The sequence below is a fragment of the Chlorocebus sabaeus genome, chromosome 3 (genome assembly GCF_047675955.1).
Source record: "Chlorocebus sabaeus isolate Y175 chromosome 3, mChlSab1.0.hap1, whole genome shotgun sequence".
Taxonomy (NCBI): domain Eukaryota; kingdom Metazoa; phylum Chordata; class Mammalia; order Primates; family Cercopithecidae; genus Chlorocebus; species Chlorocebus sabaeus.
In genome coordinates this window covers 24,551,482-24,568,983 of record NC_132906.1, presented here as the reverse complement: position 1 = coordinate 24,568,983, position 17,502 = coordinate 24,551,482, and the positions used below count along the sequence as shown (strand labels likewise).

At 33.4% G+C, this 17,502-nt stretch overlaps 1 protein-coding gene and 1 non-coding gene across 2 annotated transcripts in view; one reads left to right on the top strand and one right to left on the bottom strand.

Moving 5' to 3' along the window:
* LRRC63 (leucine rich repeat containing 63) overlaps positions 1 to 17,502 on the bottom strand; it is a 64,179-nt gene that overhangs the window by 23,771 nt on the left and 22,906 nt on the right. The window contains exons 4-6 of the mRNA XM_037986709.2: positions 17,313 to 17,470; positions 5,042 to 5,140; positions 1,171 to 1,307 (exon numbers count right to left, since the gene is read on the bottom strand). Of these exons, the coding sequence (XP_037842637.1) occupies positions 1,171 to 1,307; positions 5,042 to 5,140; positions 17,313 to 17,470 (394 nt within the window). The remainder of the gene's footprint in view (positions 1 to 1,170; positions 1,308 to 5,041; positions 5,141 to 17,312; positions 17,471 to 17,502) is intronic.
* LOC119620144 (small nucleolar RNA U13) lies at positions 15,865 to 15,968 on the top strand. The gene has a single exon (XR_005236608.1). It is a non-coding gene; the product is annotated as a small nucleolar RNA U13 (small nucleolar RNA).

Below are 17,502 nucleotides of genomic sequence, written 5' to 3'. Positions count from 1 at the left end.
GCTTCCACAAACTTTTTGAAAGTATGAATAATCAACAATTCATACTTATTTGCCCAATATCTAAACAAGGAACAAAATGTTGACCTTTTAGTTATAATCACATTTCACTTGCTTTAGGAATTTATTTTGCTTAAATGGTAGTTATGATTATTAAAAGTGTATAATTATGATTATAGATTTTTCAGTAGGAATTCATGTTTAGATGCTGTATATGCACATATTTATATAGAAGTAAAATACCCTATGTAACATTCTTACTTATTTAGTGTTTATTCTTTCTTTTTATACGTGTGATGTGTAATGTGTGATATGTATATGTATTTTACACAGAAATGTATAATTTTTTAATATAATTTCTTATTCTTTTAAATAACTGAATGTTTATGAATGTACAATTTGTTAGATCATTAATTACAAACAATACCAAATGAACATCTTTATAAATGAATTTGGATGCAATTCCTTAGTTACCATAAATAAAACTTTTATTTTGCAAAGTATTATTCAACTATTTATGAGTCCCTTTCTCTTTGCGCTTAGAGATTCAATTTGTTAAATTCTAATTGGAATAAGTATCTTGTTTGACATTTGGTTAAGGTTTTGGTTTATAACTTTCATTAGGAGTTAAATAATTACTAGTCCATACGTGGGAAGAAATCCATCTCTTTTATGTCCAAATATCAGCATTCCTATGGAGTTGAAAGGGTCTTAGATATCATATAAGCCAATCTTCTTAGTTTATAGATTAGGAAATTGAGGCCAAGAATGGTTAAATTACTTTCTCCAGATCAAATATATAATTATCATCAACTTTAAAGCCAAAGGTCTAGATTTCCTCATTCCAAATTCAGTGCTCTTTCCATATCCAAAAAAAGGCTGTCAAGAGATAGATGCAAGACTCTCACCTGAACTGCTTTAGATAATTCCTGTTAATTTAACCCATACTCAGATAACATATTTCTAGATGTATAGTCACTAGACCCATATTAATTGCTCTGTATGTGGCTGGTAGGATTGTTTTTAACACCATAAGAAGCAGCATATTAGCTAATTGGAATAGAATACGAATTACTAAATAGAAGTTACTAGCTGCTTTCAAAGGGGAAATCGATCTTTTTCAAAAATTATAAATTATTTTCTGTGTTTATAATCTCAGACCATCAACCTTACCCAGTTGGAAGAACAGTAATTAAATTAAAAGCAATGGTGAAAATTCTAAGGAACGCAAGTTGTTGAATTTCAGAAGGAATTTCTTTGATAGGATTATTTCTCAGTTTCAGTATTTGTAAATTTTTAAGACACAATATCTGGGGAACAGAAAAGAGAAACAAACATGAGCAGAATAATAAAGTATGCAAATTATTATTTGTTACCTTTTATAAACTCTCTGAACTAATGTAGAATCATTATAGCAACATCAATTGGCTATATCATGAACACACCCTCGGTCAACCTTCAAAACAAGTGACCAGCATTAATATGTATGATATGGTGAAATAGTGATATGGCATGATATGGCAACCACTGTACTCATACAACTTTGACTCAAGAATGGTCCTTTTCTAAGTGTGAAAGTCACCCTTTCTGATCAAGCTCACGGTTTCATATGAGGCAATCACGGAATAATGAAGGAAGAAGGAGATATCTGCAGAACCAGGAAGATAGGTGGAATTAACCTTAGTCATCAGAGAAGTGTCAGATATCATAGCCAGATTATTTTTGATATCACGGTAATTTCATATACACTGATTTTTCATGTGAAGTTTTAAAAATAGAATAAACCATTTAAATCTATTATCTTCCTCTTAAATGTATACAAATTTTAAAAAGAAAAACAAATAACTAAATCTATGATCTTTACTTGATTAGTATATTTCTCTCTGGTGAATATTAAGAAGGTCTTATATTAGTTCTCTTTAATATTAAATTCAACCTTGTTATCATCATAAAGGTCCAAAATTGGTGGAGTACAGCAAGTTCATTCGTGTAATCAGGAAGCATCAGTCTCCATGTTTGCCTTTCTTTTCAAAATTATTTTGGCTCTTTGTAATCCTTTGCATTTTTATACACTTTTTAGGATAATGGAGTCATTCATATTTTCTAAAGTCCCTTCTTGTGCCTTTGTAAGAATGTGTTCATTTCACCTAAGTTATTTAATTAGTTGGTATACAGTTATTTATAGTATTTTCCTTAAATCTTTTTAATTTCTATAAGGTCAGTAGCGATGTTTCTTCTTTCATCCTTGTCTTTAGTAACATAAGTCTTCTGTCTTTTTCTCTTATGAGTCTACATAAGGTTTGTCAATTTTGTTGATTTTTTTAAAGTAATAACTTCTGTTTTTAAATTTTCTCTATTTTTCTATCTTCTATTTCACTAATTTCTATACTAATATTTACTGTCTCATTGCTTATTCTTTGTTTAGGTTTAGTTTGCTCTTTTTTTCTAGTGGCTTTACATGAAAAGTTAGTTTGAGATATTTCTTCTTTTTTAAAAGATTTACATTTACAGCTATACATTTCCCTCTGAGTACTCTGTAATGCAGCTCAGAAATTTTGGTATGTTGTGCTTTCATTTTCATTTATCTAATAATATTTTCTAATTTCACTTATAACTTAATCTTTGACTCACTGGTTATTTAGGAATATGTTGCTTAATTTCCATGTATTTGTGAATTTCCAAATTTCTTTCAGTTTTTGGTTTATAATTTAATTCCACTGTAGCCAAAAACAGACTTTTGTGATTTTTCAATCCTTTTAAATTTATTGAGACTTATTTTGTAGCCTAATATACGATTTATCCTGGAAAATGTTCTATGTGAACTTGAGAATTGTGTATTCTGCTGCTGTTGGTTTGAGTTAGACTCTAATACATTCCATACAGATTTATTAGGTCTAATTGGTTTATAGTGTTGTTCAATTCTATTTCCCTCTTGTTCTTCTGACTAATTTTTCTATTCATTATTGAAAGTGGGATATTGAAGTGTCCAATTGTTACAGTTGAATTTTCTATTCCTCCAATTCTTTTGGTTTTTGTTTCATATACTTTGGGGGTTCTGTTACTAAATAAACACTTGTTTATAATGTTCTGTTATCTGATAAATTGACAAATGTCCCTTTTTATTTCTAGTAACTTTTTTTGCTTTAAAATATATTTTGTCTGATATTAGTATAGTCTCTCCAGCATTTCTATTGTTGCTGTTTGCATGATATATATTTTCTCATGCTTTTCGCTTCAACCTCTTCAATCTTAAGTGTGTTTCTTTTAATCTTAAGTGTGTTTTCTGCAGACAGTGTATCACTGAATCTATAAAAGAACTTGTATAATTTTGTACAGTCTATCTGTATCTTTTGAATGGATTGTTTGATATATTCACATTTAATGTTATTATTGACATGATTGGATTTATATCTGTCATTTCACTTTTAGCTTTCTATATGTCGTATGTTCTTTTAATTCCTCCTCTACTACCTTCTTTTGCATCAAGTGAATATGTTCTAGTGTAACATTTTATGACTTCAATAAGTGTTTTTAGTATGTTATCTTGCGTTATTTTCTTAGTGATTGTTTAGAGGTTATAATATATACCTTATCAGAATTTACTTCAGATTTATACTAACTTAATTCCAGTGAGATATGAAAATGTTCTTCATACACATTCAATTCCTTCTTCCTTTTGTGTCTATAATTTCCATGTATATCATATCCATATATGTTACAGACCTAACAACACTTTATTATACTTAGTATTATATTTGATTTTATGACTGTTTAAGAATCTTAGAGAAGAAGACCGAGTATATGTATATAGAGTTTGCTATATTAATCTTTATTTAACATTTCTGCTTCTACCTTCTCCCATCCTAAACTATTTTAGTGGACACTGCACTCTGCCTGATTCAACCATCTTGAATTTTCCATGAAACTGGTAATAATTTGAATCACCCCACTTACCTCAGTCCCCAGCCTTCTATTTATTGCCTTTATGCCATGCTAACAACTGGGCCTCATCAGCCTGTCCCCAAAACAGCCCCTCTAAGCCTAGATAGTACCATCTTCATTGGAATATTTTACCTATAGCTATATAACACAGACCTACATTTTAATGACAAGTTGATCTCTGTCACTTTAATAATGAGCACTTCATATCTTACATGTGACTAGCCCTCTTGTCTTCACACATTTATTTTTTAGTGGATGGAATTCTCTTTGGCAGATACACAAATATTACCTGTATCTACTTAGAAGAAAAGTTAAATTAGTGTGAATAACTCAGATCTTTATATTCCTTGGGAATTCTTGTCAATTTCTCCCAGTCAAATTAATAAAACTGGTGTTACATATTAGAAAAGAAATAATTTCTCCAATTGAAAATAAAAACATGATATTATAGAGAAAGTATGGAAAATATATGTTTTCAATAGTATATGATTGAAATAGGAAGAAAGTACATTTGCCAAAAATCAACTCGCTGAAAGACAATACTCTGGAAATCAATTCACAAAACCACCAATTACCCAGTATCAATGAAACAATGACTAAAGACACTAAAAACACAATTTGTCCTAATTATTCATAATGATTCATTCACCTAAAATGATATTAAATTAGCTAATCCCATATCTGATTATCCTTCATACATTTTATTAAGCAGAATATTATATTTTATCCTTTGGTAATTAAAACTTGTTACAACACTACATGTTTACTTTGCTTTTAAAGCTTCCAATTAGAATATAAATAAGGTTTATTTTAGATTACATTCAGAGTTAGAAGAATAAATATTTAATATACATTACAGAATTATGAGAACACATTTGAGAGCCTCATTATAACATATTGTTTGAGGATTACATCATGGGACTTCCTAAGAAAGATGTACTGTACATTTTGTGCTTCTGAAAATAAGCCATTCAAAAGATGCAATCCAAAGTACATTTACAGCACTTTATAGTAACTTCGAGGTATTAAAAGATGTCTATTTTTATTATAATTATTATACACAATAAGTTACAGCAGTATATAACAATAAAAATGGACTCACTTCTGTGGGAAAGTAACGAAGATCATTAAATGACAAATTAAGATATATCAACTGGAAAGCTAAAGGTGTTAAGTCTGGACAATGTAGTATAAAAAAGCCCTAAAAGAAAGTGACAAGAGATAAGAAGTTAATCATTAACAAGGCACAAAATAGTTCATACAAGAGTAAAACAAAATCAGCACATAATTTGAATGAGAATGTTTTACACAACATACTAACAAGCCTATACTCGTCATCCATTCATTTTTTTTAGTCTGTCGTGTTAATAGTTTCTTTGGTATGTAAAAGATGGAAGCAAAATAGAAACACTATGCATTAGGTTGTTCTCACACTGCTATAAAGAGATATCTGATACTGGGTAATTTATAAAGAAAAGAGGTTTATTTGGCTCATGGTTCTCCAGGCTGTAGAGAAAGCATGGCAGCATCTGCTTGGCTTCTGGGGAGGCCTCAGGAAACTTACAATCATAGCGGAAGGTGAAGGGGGAAGCAGTCTTACATGGTCATAGCAGCAGGAAGATCAGGGAGGGCTTTAAAACTAAGAGATCTCATGAGAACTCGCTTGCTATCAGGAGAAGAGCAAATCCATCCCCATGATCCAATCACCTCCCACTAGGCCCCACCTTCAGCACTGGAGATTACCATTTGACATGAGACTTGGTGAGGACACAGATCCAAACCATATCAGACTAAGTATTTGTGTGTGTGACAAGTGTAGTATTATATGCGTGACAGAATTAGTTCAATCACTAACAAGCAAACATTGCTATGTGCTGAAATATAATTGAATCTATTTTATATATAATTATTTTCTTTACCCCTTTTTATATCTCTACCTTTATTTCTCTGATTTCTATCTGTTAATCCAGCATCTACCTGAAACTTCTTGTTAAATGTGCCAATTTCTGTAATGTCTTCATTGTCATTCAGTTTAAAACATTTCTGATTTCCTTGGTGCTTTCTTTCTTGACCTAATTTTAAATTAGTGTGTTGTTTGATTTCCAAACACTTAGTGCTTTTTAATATTTACATAAATATTTAGCACAAATATTTGGTACTTTTCTAGATATCTTACTGTGACTTCTATTTTATTTCTGTTGTGGTATGAGAACTACAATATTTCAATCTTTTAAAATTTCCTGAGATATGTTTTATGGCCCAACATATATCTTGAAATTGTTCTATGTGCACCTAAAAAGTAATGTTTATTCTGCAGCTATTGGATGTATCATTCTATAAATGTTAATTAGGTCAAGTTAGTTTCTGGAGTTATTTCAGATCTTCTGTATCTTTACTGAATTGTTTTTTACTACACATATCAATTCTTGATCAAGATATGTTAAGTCTAATATCTAGTTATAATGGTGAATTGTTCTACTTCTCACTTTAGTTCTGTCAAATTTTGATTGATGAATTTTGAGGCATTCTTATTATATCTATACACATTTAGATTGTTCTGTCTTCTTGATGAATTGACCGTTTAAACATTTTCACACTTCTCTTTATACTTGGTAATACTCTTTTTCTTTAGTATTATTTTCTACTTAGTCAGCTAATACAGCTATAAGAGCTTTATAATGCCTACTGTTATCTTTTTCCAGTTTTACTTTTTAACCATCAGTGCCTTTATTTAAGTACGCTTCCTGTAAATAGCAAATAATTGAGTGGTACTTCATTGGCCAGTTTGACAATCTCTATTTTTTTATTGTGATGTTTAACCCATTTACATTTAACAAAATTACTAATATGTTTAGGCTAAAGTTTACCATTTTGGTGCTTTTTTCTGTTTGTCTGATCTGTTTCTGTTCTTCTATTCTCTATTCTCCCTTTTTTTTTTAGAGACAAGGTCTCGCTCAGTCACCCTGCCTGGAGTCCAATGGCACAATCATAGCTCAGCAAAACCTCAAATTCCTGGGCTCATGTGATCTTCCTCAGCCTCCTGAGTAGCTAGAACTACAGGTACATATCACCATTCCTGGCTAATTTCTAAACAGAAAATTTGTAGAGACAGGGTCTTGCTATGTTGCCTAGGCTGTCCTCAAACACCTGGCATCAAGGAATCCTCCTGCCTTGACCTCCCAAAGCACTGAGATTACAGGCATAAGCCACAGCACTCAGCCTTATTCCTCTATTCTTTTCTTGCCTTCTTTGCTGTGAACAGACCATTTGTTCAAACATCATTTTTTTTTAAAAATGACTTTCTTGTTATTCTCCTTAGTGTTATTAAAAAAGTGACTTCTTTAAAGATCACAGTATGTGCCTTAACACAACCACCCTTCAAAAAATATTCTACTACTTCATGATTAAAGAATCTTTCAATATCAGCACCATAGAAAAGGGTAAGAAAAAAAAGAACCTTACAATAGATTACATTTAGCCCCTTCCAAACTTTTGTACTCCTGTTGTCAAATATTTTGCTTTTATATTAGCTATAACACCCACAATATATGGTTAATGTATTTATTTTAAATAATCAGTATTCTTTTAAAGAGATTTCAAGATTGTTTTAAAAGGTCCTTTATATTCACTGATGTATTTACCACTTGTGGTGCTATTCATTATTTCTTAATTAACTAGGTTTCTATTTGGTCTAATTTTTTTCCTTTTTTAACTCCTCAGGCTTTTTTCCAACATTTCTTGCAGTAGAGATAAGCTTGAGAAAAACGAATTCAGCTTTTCTTTGTCTGAAAACATCTTATTGCATATTCATCTTTTAGTGATATAAGATTTATTCTTTATCAATGAAGAGTTTATAACTTTAAATAGTTGTTAGAAACACAGTCTTAATGTGCAAAATAGCAAACAAATTCTTTAAAGCTTATAACCAAGGACCGGGTATGGTGGCTCACGCCTGTTATCCCAGTACGTTGGGAGGCCGAGGTGGGTGGATCACCTGAGGTCGGGAGTTTGAGACCAGCCTCTCCTCTTGATTTTTATACGATGGCCCTCCTTGTCTTACCATTCTTGACTTAAAGTTTACTTTATCTGATATAAGTATAGCTGCTCATGCTCTTTTTTGGTTTCAGTGTATGTGGAATATCTTTGTCCATCCCTTCATTTTCAGCCTGTGTCTTTATAGAGAAAGTGAGTTTCTTATAGACAGCATATAGCTGGGGCTGATATTATTTATTTATTTACTTATATTCAAGGTTTTTATTGATACGTAAGGGTTTCCTGTTGTCATTTTGTTATTCGTTTTCTGCTTACTGTGTGAATTTTTTCTTCCTTTTTACCTCTCTTACTACCTGACTTTGTGTTTAAGTAATTTTCTCTAGTAATATGTTTTGATTCTGTGCTATTACAGGTTTATGCTTTGTGGTTACCATGAGGCTTACAAAAAACATGATATAATAGGTAATTTTAAACTGATGACAACTTAACTTTGCTCACAAGGAAAAGCATCAAAAACAAACTCCACACTTTAATAGCACCTTCTACATATTTTGACTTCTTGATGTTTCAAATTACATCCTTCCATATTGCCTATCTCTTAACCAGCTGTTGCAATTGTTGTTTTTAATAGTTTTGTCTTTTAGTCTTCATATTTAAGATGTAAGTGGTTTACTTACCACAATTACAGTATTAATACATTCTGAATTTGTCTAGTTTTCAATTTTCTTATTTTCAGCAGTGAGTTTTATATTTTGAAATGTTTTCTTGTTACACCTTACGGTCTATTTCTCCCAGATGGAAGGACTCCCTGTAGCATTTTTTTGAACAGGTTTGGTGTTCATGAGTTCCTTCTGCTTTTGTTACTTGGGGAAAGTCTTTATCTCTCCTTTGTGTTTGAAGAGACACTTTAATGGGTATAGTAGTCTCAGTCGAGAGGTGTTTTTTTTTTTTTTTCCCCTCCCCTTTAACACTCTCTCCTAGCCTGCAGGGTTTCTGCTGAATAAGCTGCTGAAAGCTGTACTGGGGCTCTGTTGAATGTCATATGTTTCTTTATTCTTTGTGCTGCAAATATTCTTTCTCTTTGATTTTTGCTAATTTGATTATGATGTACCTTGGGAAATTCCTCCTGCATTGAATCTAATTGGTGACCTTTGAATTTCCTGTATTTGGGTGCTACTGGTTATCTCCAGATTTGGGAAAATCTCAGCCATTATTTCCTTAAATATGTTTTCTAGGTCTTTTTTTTTTTTTAATTTAGCTTTTATTTTAAGTTCAGGGATACATATGCAGATTTATTATATAGGAAAACTTGTGTCATGGGGGTTTCTTGTACAGATTATTTCGTCACCCAAGTATTAAGCCTAGTACCCATTAGTTATTTTTCCTAACCCTCTCCCTCTTCCCACCCTCCACCTTCCAATAGGATCCAGTGCATGTTGTTCCCCTCTATGTGTCCGTGTGTACTCATTAGTTAGCTCCCACTTATAAGTGAGAACATGCAATATTTGGTTTACTGTCCCTGAGTTAGTTTGCTAAGTATAATGGCCTCCAGCTCCATCCATGTTCCCACAAAAGACATGCTCTTGTTCTTTTAAATGGTAGCATAGTATTCTATGGTGTATATGTACCACATTTTCTTTATCCAGTCTATCATAGATGTGCATTTAGGTTGATTCCATGACTTTGTTATCACAAAGAGTGCTGCCATAAACACACGCATGTGTCTTTATAATAGAATAATTTATATTGGTTTGGGTATATACCCAGTAATGGGATGCTGGGTCAAATGGTATTTCTGTTTTTAGGTTTTAGAGGAATTGTCACACTGTCTTCCACAATGGTTGAACTAATTTACACTCCCACCAAGAGTGTATAAATGTTCCTTTTTCTCCACAACCTCAACAGCATCTGTTATTTTTTTCGTTTTAGTAATAGCTATCCTGCCTGATGTGAGATGGTATCTTATTGTGACTTTGATTTGCATTTCTCTAATGATCAGTGATGTTGAGCTTTTTTCATGATTGTTGGTCACATGTATGTCTTCTTTTGGAGTGTCTGTTCATGGCCTTTGCCCACTTTTTAATGGAGTTGTTTGTTTTTCTCTTGCAAATTTGTTTAAGTTCCTTATAAATGCTGGATATTAGGCCTTTGTCAGATGCATAGTTTGCAAAATTTCTCTCCCATTCTGTAGGCTGTCTGTTCACTCTGTTGATAATTTTCGTTGTAATGCAGAAGCTCTTTAGTTTAATTAGACCCCATCTGTCAATTTTTGCTTTTGTTGCAATTGCTTTGGTGTCTTTATCATCAAATCTTTGCTCATTCCTATGCCCTAAATAGTATTGCCTAGGTTGTCCTCCAGGGTTTTTATAGTTTTGCATTTTACATTAAAGTCTTTAATATATCTTGAGTTAATTTTTGTATATGGTATATGGAAGGGGTCCAATTTCAATCTTCTGCATATGGCTAGCCAGTTATCCCAGCACCATTTATTGAATAGGGAATCCTTTTCCCATTGCTTGTTTTTGTCAGCTTTGTCAAAGATCAGATAGTTGTAGGTATGCAGCCTTGTTTCTGGGTTCTCTATTCAGTTCCATTGGTTTATGTGTTTGTTTATGTACTAGCACCATGCTTTAGCCCTCTAGTATAGTTCGAAGGCAGGTAGCATGATGCCTCTAGCTTTTCTCTTTTTGCTTAAGTTTGCCTTGGCTAGTCAGGCTCTTTTTTGGTTCCATATGCATTTTATAATGATTTTTTCTAGTTCTGTGAAGAATGTCACTGGTAGTTTAATAGGAATACCATTCAATTTATAAATTGCTTTTGTCAGTATGGCCATTTTATTAATATTGATTCTTCCTATCCGTGAGCATGGAATGTTTTTCCATTTGCTTGTGTCATCTCTGATTCCTTTGAACTTTGTGTTTCGTAGTTCTCCTTGTAGAGATCATTCACATCCTTGGTTAGCTGTATTCCTAAAGATCTTATTCTTTATGTGGCAATTGTGAATGAGACTGTGTTCCTGATTTGGCTCTTAGCTTGACTGTTGTTGGTGTATAAGAATGTCTGTGATTTTGGCACATCGATTTTGTAGTCTGAGATTTTGCTGAAGTTGTTTATCAGCTTAAGGAGCTTTGGGGCTGAGACTATGAGGTTTTCTACATATGGGATCATGCCATTTGCAAATAAGGATAGTTTAGCTTTCTCTCTTCCTATTTGGATGTTCTTTCTTTCTTTCTCTTGCCTGATTACCCTGGTCAGGATTTCCAATACTTTGTTGAATAGGAGTGTTGAGAGACGGCATCCTTGGCTGGGTACAGTGGCTCACGCCTGTAATCCCAGCACTTTGAAAGGCCGAGGCGGGTGGATCACGAGGCCAGCAGATCGAGACTATCCTGGCTAACATGGTGAAACCCCGTCTCTACTAAAATTACAAAAAATTTAGATGGGCGTCGTGGTGGGCGCATGTAGTCCCAGCTACTTGGGAGGCTAAGGCAGGAGAATGGCGTGAACCTGGGAGGTGGACCTTGCAGTGAGCCGAGATCGCACCACTGCACTCCAGCCTGGGCAATAGAGCGAGACTCCGTCTCAAAAAAAGAGAGAGAGAGAGAGAGAGAGAGAGAGAGAGGACATCCTTGACTTGTTCCAGTTTTTAAGGGGAATGCTTCCAACTTCTGCCCATTCCGTATGATGTTGGCTGTCAGTCTGTCATAGGTGGCTCTTATTATTTTGAGGTTGTTCCTTCAATACCTAGTTTATGGAGAGTGTTTAACATGTAGTGATGTTGAATTTTATTAAAAACCTTTTCTACATCTATTGAGATAATCATATAGTTTTTGTTTTTAGTTCTGTTTGTGTGATGAATCACATGTATTGATTTGCATGTGTTGAACCAATCTTGCATCCCAGGGATAAAGCCTACTTGATCATGGTAGATAAGCTTTTTGATGTGCTGCTGGATTCAGTTTGCTAGTATTTTGTTGAAGATTTTTGCATCAGTGTTCATCAAGAATATTGGCCTGAAGTTTTGTTGTTGTTGTTGTTGTTGTTGTTGTTGTTGTGTCTCTGCCAGGTTTTGGCATCAGGATGATGCCGGCATCACTGAATTAGTTAGGGAGGAGCCCCTCCTCCTCAATTTTTTTGGAATAGTTTCACCAGAAATGGTACAAGCTCTGCTTTGTACATCTGGTAGAATTCAGCTGTGAATCTGTGTGGCACTGGGCTTTTCTTGGTTGGTGGGCTATTTACTACTGATTCAGTTTTGGAGCTCATTATTGGTCTGTTCAGGGAATCAGCTTCTTCCTGGTTCAGTCTTGGGAGGATGTATGTGTCTGGGAATTTATCCATCTCTTCTAGGTTTTCTACTTTGTGTGCAGAGAGGTGTCTGTAGTTGTTTCTGATGGTTATTTTTATTATTGTGGGGTCAGGAATAACTTCTCCTTTGTTATTTCTAATTGTATTTGGATTTTCTCTTGCTTCTTTATTAGTCTAGCTAGTGTCCTATATTACTAATTTTTTTTTTCCCCATAAAAATCAACTCCTGGATCTGCTGATCTTTTGAATTCTTTTTTGTGTCTCAGTTTTCTTTAGTTCAGCTCTGACTTTGGTTATTTCTTGTCTTCTGCTAGCTTTGGGGTTGGTTTACTCTTGCTTCTCTAGTTCTTTCAGTTTTAATGTTAGGTTACTAATTTAACATCTTTCTAACTTTCTGATGTGGACATTTAGTGCTATGAATTTCCTGCTTAACATTGCCTTAGCTGTGTACCAGAGATTCTAATATGCTGTATTTTTATTCTCATTAATTTCAAAGTACTTCTTTTCTACCTTAATTTCAGATTTACCCAAGAGTCATTCAGGAGTATGTCATTTAATTTTCATGTAACTGCATGGTATGAGTGATTTTAAAAGTCTTGACTTCTATTTTTATTGTACTGTGGTCCAAGATTGTGTTTGGTATAATTTTGGTTATTGATATGGTGTGCCTGTGTCCCCACCCAAATATCATCTTGAATTGTAGCTCCCATAATCCGTGTGTCGTGGGAGGGATCTGGTGGGAAGTAAATGAATCATAGGGGTGAGTTTTTCTTGTGATGAAAATGAATAAGTCACATGAGAGCTGATGGTTTTATAAAGGGCAGTTCCCCTGCACATGCTTGCTTGCCGTCATGTAAGACATGTCGTTGCTTCTCCTTTGCCTTCTGCCATGATTGTGAGACCTCCCCAGCCATGTGGAACTGTTAGTCCATTAAACCTCTTTTTATTTATAAATTACCCAGTCTCGGGTATTTCTTCATAGCAGTATGACAATGTACTAATACAATTATTTTTCATTTGCTGAGACTTGTTTTGTGTTCGATTACATGGTTGATTTTAGAGTATGTGTCATGTGGAAATGGGAAGAATTCTGTTGTTTTAGGGGTAGAGTTCTGTAAAGGTCCAGATCCGTTTTTGTCCAATGTTGAATATCTTTGTTAATTTTCTGCCTTGATGATTTGTCTAATGCTGTCAGTGGAGTGTTGATGTCTCCCACTATTCATTATGAGGGAACCTCAGTCTTTTTGTAGGAATCTAATTTGCTTTATGAATCTGGCTGCTCCTGTATTGGGTGCAAATATATTTAGGATAGTTACGTCTTCTTGTTGAATTGAGCCCTTTAACATTATGTAATGCCTTTCTTTGTCTTTTTTAATCTTTGTTGGTTTAAAGCCTGTTTTGTCTGAAATTAGGGTTGCCTGAAATCAGGCCCATCTGGTCCTGGATTTTACTTTGGAAGTTTTTTGTTACTGACTTAATCTCATTACTTGTTAAATGTCTGCTCGGATTTTTATTTGTTCTTGAGTCTGTAATTTGTGTTTTTCTAGAAATGTTTCCATTTAATCTAGGTTATATTATTCATTAGTGTACAATCATTTAAAGTATTCTTTTACAATCCCCTTTATTTTTGTAAGGCCAGTTGTAATATTTCAATTTTCATGACTAATGTTAGTTATTTGTACATTCTCTCTCTCTTTTTTACTTAGTCTAGCTAAGGATTTATTTATTTTGTTGATCTTTACAAATAACCTACCTTTGTTTTCATTAATTTTCTCTACTGTTTTTCTATTCTCTATTTCATTTATCTCTGCTCTTATCATTATTGTTTTCTTCCTTCTGTTAGCTTTGGGTTTAGTTTGCTCTCTTTGTTCAAGTTTTTTAAAGTGTAAAGTTAAGTTCTTAATTTGAGATTTTTCTTCTCCACATACCCCTTCGCCATATGTACCTATAGCCTTCTCCCAAGATTAACATCTTGTACAACATGTTGGTATATTTGTTATAATCAATGAACCAACACTGGCACATCATTATCAACCCAAGTCCATAGTTTACATTATAGTTCACACCTTGTGTTATATGTTCCATGGGTTTTCAAAATGCATAAGGAAATAGACTCATCATTACAGTATCATACAGAATCACTGCTCTAAAAATCACCCGTGCTTCTCCTATTCATCCTTTCTTCCCTTCTGCCACAACCCTGAAAACCGCAGATACTTTCACTGCCTTTACACTTTTGCCCTTTCCAGAATGTTTTGTCGTTGGTTTTGTTCGTTCCCTTCATTACAGCCTTCTTTGTATTTAATGAATTTTCTGTAGTGTGCCACATTAATTCCCTCCTCACTTCTGTTTGTGTATGTTTTAGTATGGTTTTTTAGTAGTAGTTACTATGGGATTGCACTTGGCATCCTAAGTTTACAACAATCTAGTTTAGATTGATACCAAATTAACTCTAATGGCACACAAAATCTCTGTTCCTATACAGCTTCATCTCCCTTCTGTTTTGTCACAAATTAAATCTTTAAACATTGTGTGTCCGTTAATATACATTTATAATTATGTTTACACACTTGTCTTTTAAGTGATATAAGAAAGAAAAAGTAATACAAACTGATAACCAAAATAATACTGACTTTTATATTTACCTATGTAGTTACCTTCATCAGAGTTCTTTATTTCTTTTTAAGACTTTGAGTTGCTGTCTAATGTTCTCTCACTGTAGCCTGAACAACTCTCTAGCATTTCTTGTAGGGCAGTGTACTGGCAACAAATGCCCTCGGCTTCTGCTTATTGGGGAATGTCTTAATTACTCCTTTGTTTTTGAAGGATATTTTCTGGTTATAGACTTTTGGTTGACAGATTGCTTTTCTTTCAGCACTATAAAGATGTCATCCCATTCCTTTCTTGCCTCCATAGTTTCTGGCAACAAACTCGCTGTGAATTTCATTGTAGAGCCCTTGTACATGACAAAACACTTCTTGCTTGCTGCTGTCAAGATTATTTCTTTGACTTTGGCTTTTGACAATTAGATTATATGTCTCATTGTGGATCTCTTGGCAATTATCCTTCTTGGAGTTGATTGAGCTTCCTGGATGTATAGACTTGTGCTTTTAATTAAATTTGGAATATTTGGCCATTATTTCTTCAAATATTTTTTCTGCCCTTTCCTCTCTTTCCTTTTTTCCAGAGACCCCATTAAATGTATGTTGGTATACTTGATGATGTTCCAGAGGTCCCTTAAGTTCTGTTCATTTTTCTTTATTTTTTTTTTCTTTCTGTTCTTCATACTTGATCATTTCAATTTACCTATTTTCTAGTTCTATAATTCTTTATTCTGCCTAATCAATATTTCTAGTATTGAAACTTTCTAGAGAAGTTTTCAGTTTGGTAATGTAGTTTCCAGCTCCTGAATTGTTCTTTTTTTTTTTCTTTTGTCATTTCCATCTCTTTATTGAAATCACTGTTCACGCATTATTCTCCTTATTGAAATCTCTGTTCACACATTATTCTCTTTAGCTCTCTGTCCATAGTTTCATTTAGCAGTTTGAACATATTTAAGACAGTTTATTTGAAGTCCTTTTTCCAGTAAGTCCAATATCTGTGCTTCCTCAGAAGTAGTTTCTATTCCTTTAGTAGTTCATAAGCATGATGATTGGCTTTTTATGCTCATGAATAAAATATTCCTCCCTCAAGCCTTTTTATGACATTGGCACATTACCCATCTGATGTGAAAAAATAGAGCTTCTGTTAGTTTCTTCTGTGAACAAGCCATATTTTTTGGATATTCCATAATTTTTGTTAAAAACTGGAACTGGACGTCTTAATCATTATAATGTGTTAACTCTGGAAATCACATTTTTCTCTCTCTTTGGGGTTTGTTTTGTTGTTTTGCATTCTATTTCTATTTTTATAGAATAGAAATATATCAAATATACTGCCTGATCAAATCTACTATTGAAATCTTCCAGTGAGGTTTTCATTTCAGTTATTGTATTTTTCAGCTCTAGAATTTCTGTAGGCTTGATATGAGCTATAGCTATTGAGTTGTTTAATAATTTTCTAAACTTTTTTTTGTGAAGTCTGTATTCTTTGTCACATATTTTCTTTAAAATCTCTGCTCTTCTAACTCGTGTTCAGTTATTGTTTTGACAGAGATTTCCTTACACAACAGAAGACAGAGAGAGGAGGAGAGGGAGAGAACTCCACCTTTTCAGATGGACTGTGTGCTAAGGCACTCCTTCAATGCTTAGCCAGGCCATTTACAACCGCCTTTGCCTTTACTTCCTGCTTGTACTGCATTTAGAGGTCAGCCAGATGTGAAAGCTTAGGGCCTTCTCAGGTCTTTTCTAAGAATGTGTCTAGCCCCAGCCAAGCATTTGGCTTTCCAAATTTCCCAGTATATATGAATATTATTTTAATGCCCTAATTTTTCAAAGAAACTCTCTGTAGCTTTTCCTATTTTTACAAATTTCCTATGAGTTAGAACTTACCTCAAAATAAAACTTAAAATAAAAAAGCATAGATTTTGAGGCCAAAAAGTTCTGAGTTCAAACCCAAGCTCTACAACTTGCTTACTGTGTGATCTTATACAAGTTACTTTCATTAAGCCTCAGTGTTCTTATCTGAGGATAAAGATTATAATACTTTACATAATTATGTATTAGGAGTAATGTGTACTTGGCATGTAGTGGATACTTAACAAATGATGACTAATATTATTGCTATTCATGATATTGAGCTTGTGTTCAGTGAAAAGCCATCCTAATACTAGATTTGTCACAAAGCCAAAGATTGCTAATAACTTAAAAATACAATAAATCTGAATTCAAATTCTCTTATGCTAAGTAATTTTAAAAAAGCACTGTGATTGACTTGAACCTCAGAATCTTTTTAAACTGAAGGCAAACTAGGAATATAGGTTTTGAGATGCAATTTGAATGTGTTCCTAAGAAATCTCTATTGTAATAGGAAAATTCCCCTCAATACCATGGAAACTAATCTATATTGGGAAATCTAAAGCAAAAATAATTGATAATACAGGCGGACACTGTCATTAAAAAGATCCAGCATACCTTCAGATTAAGTGCATTTCTTCCATATACTTGACAGTTTACTATGGCCAGGTTGGTCATGGCTGTTATTGTTTCATATCGTGTTGCTGCAACAGTCTTAAAACCTTCACCACGTACAATGTGTATCTCTGATTCTATTTTTTCAGTTTTGGTGAGACCTAAATAAACAAAACAAAACATAAAATTTAAA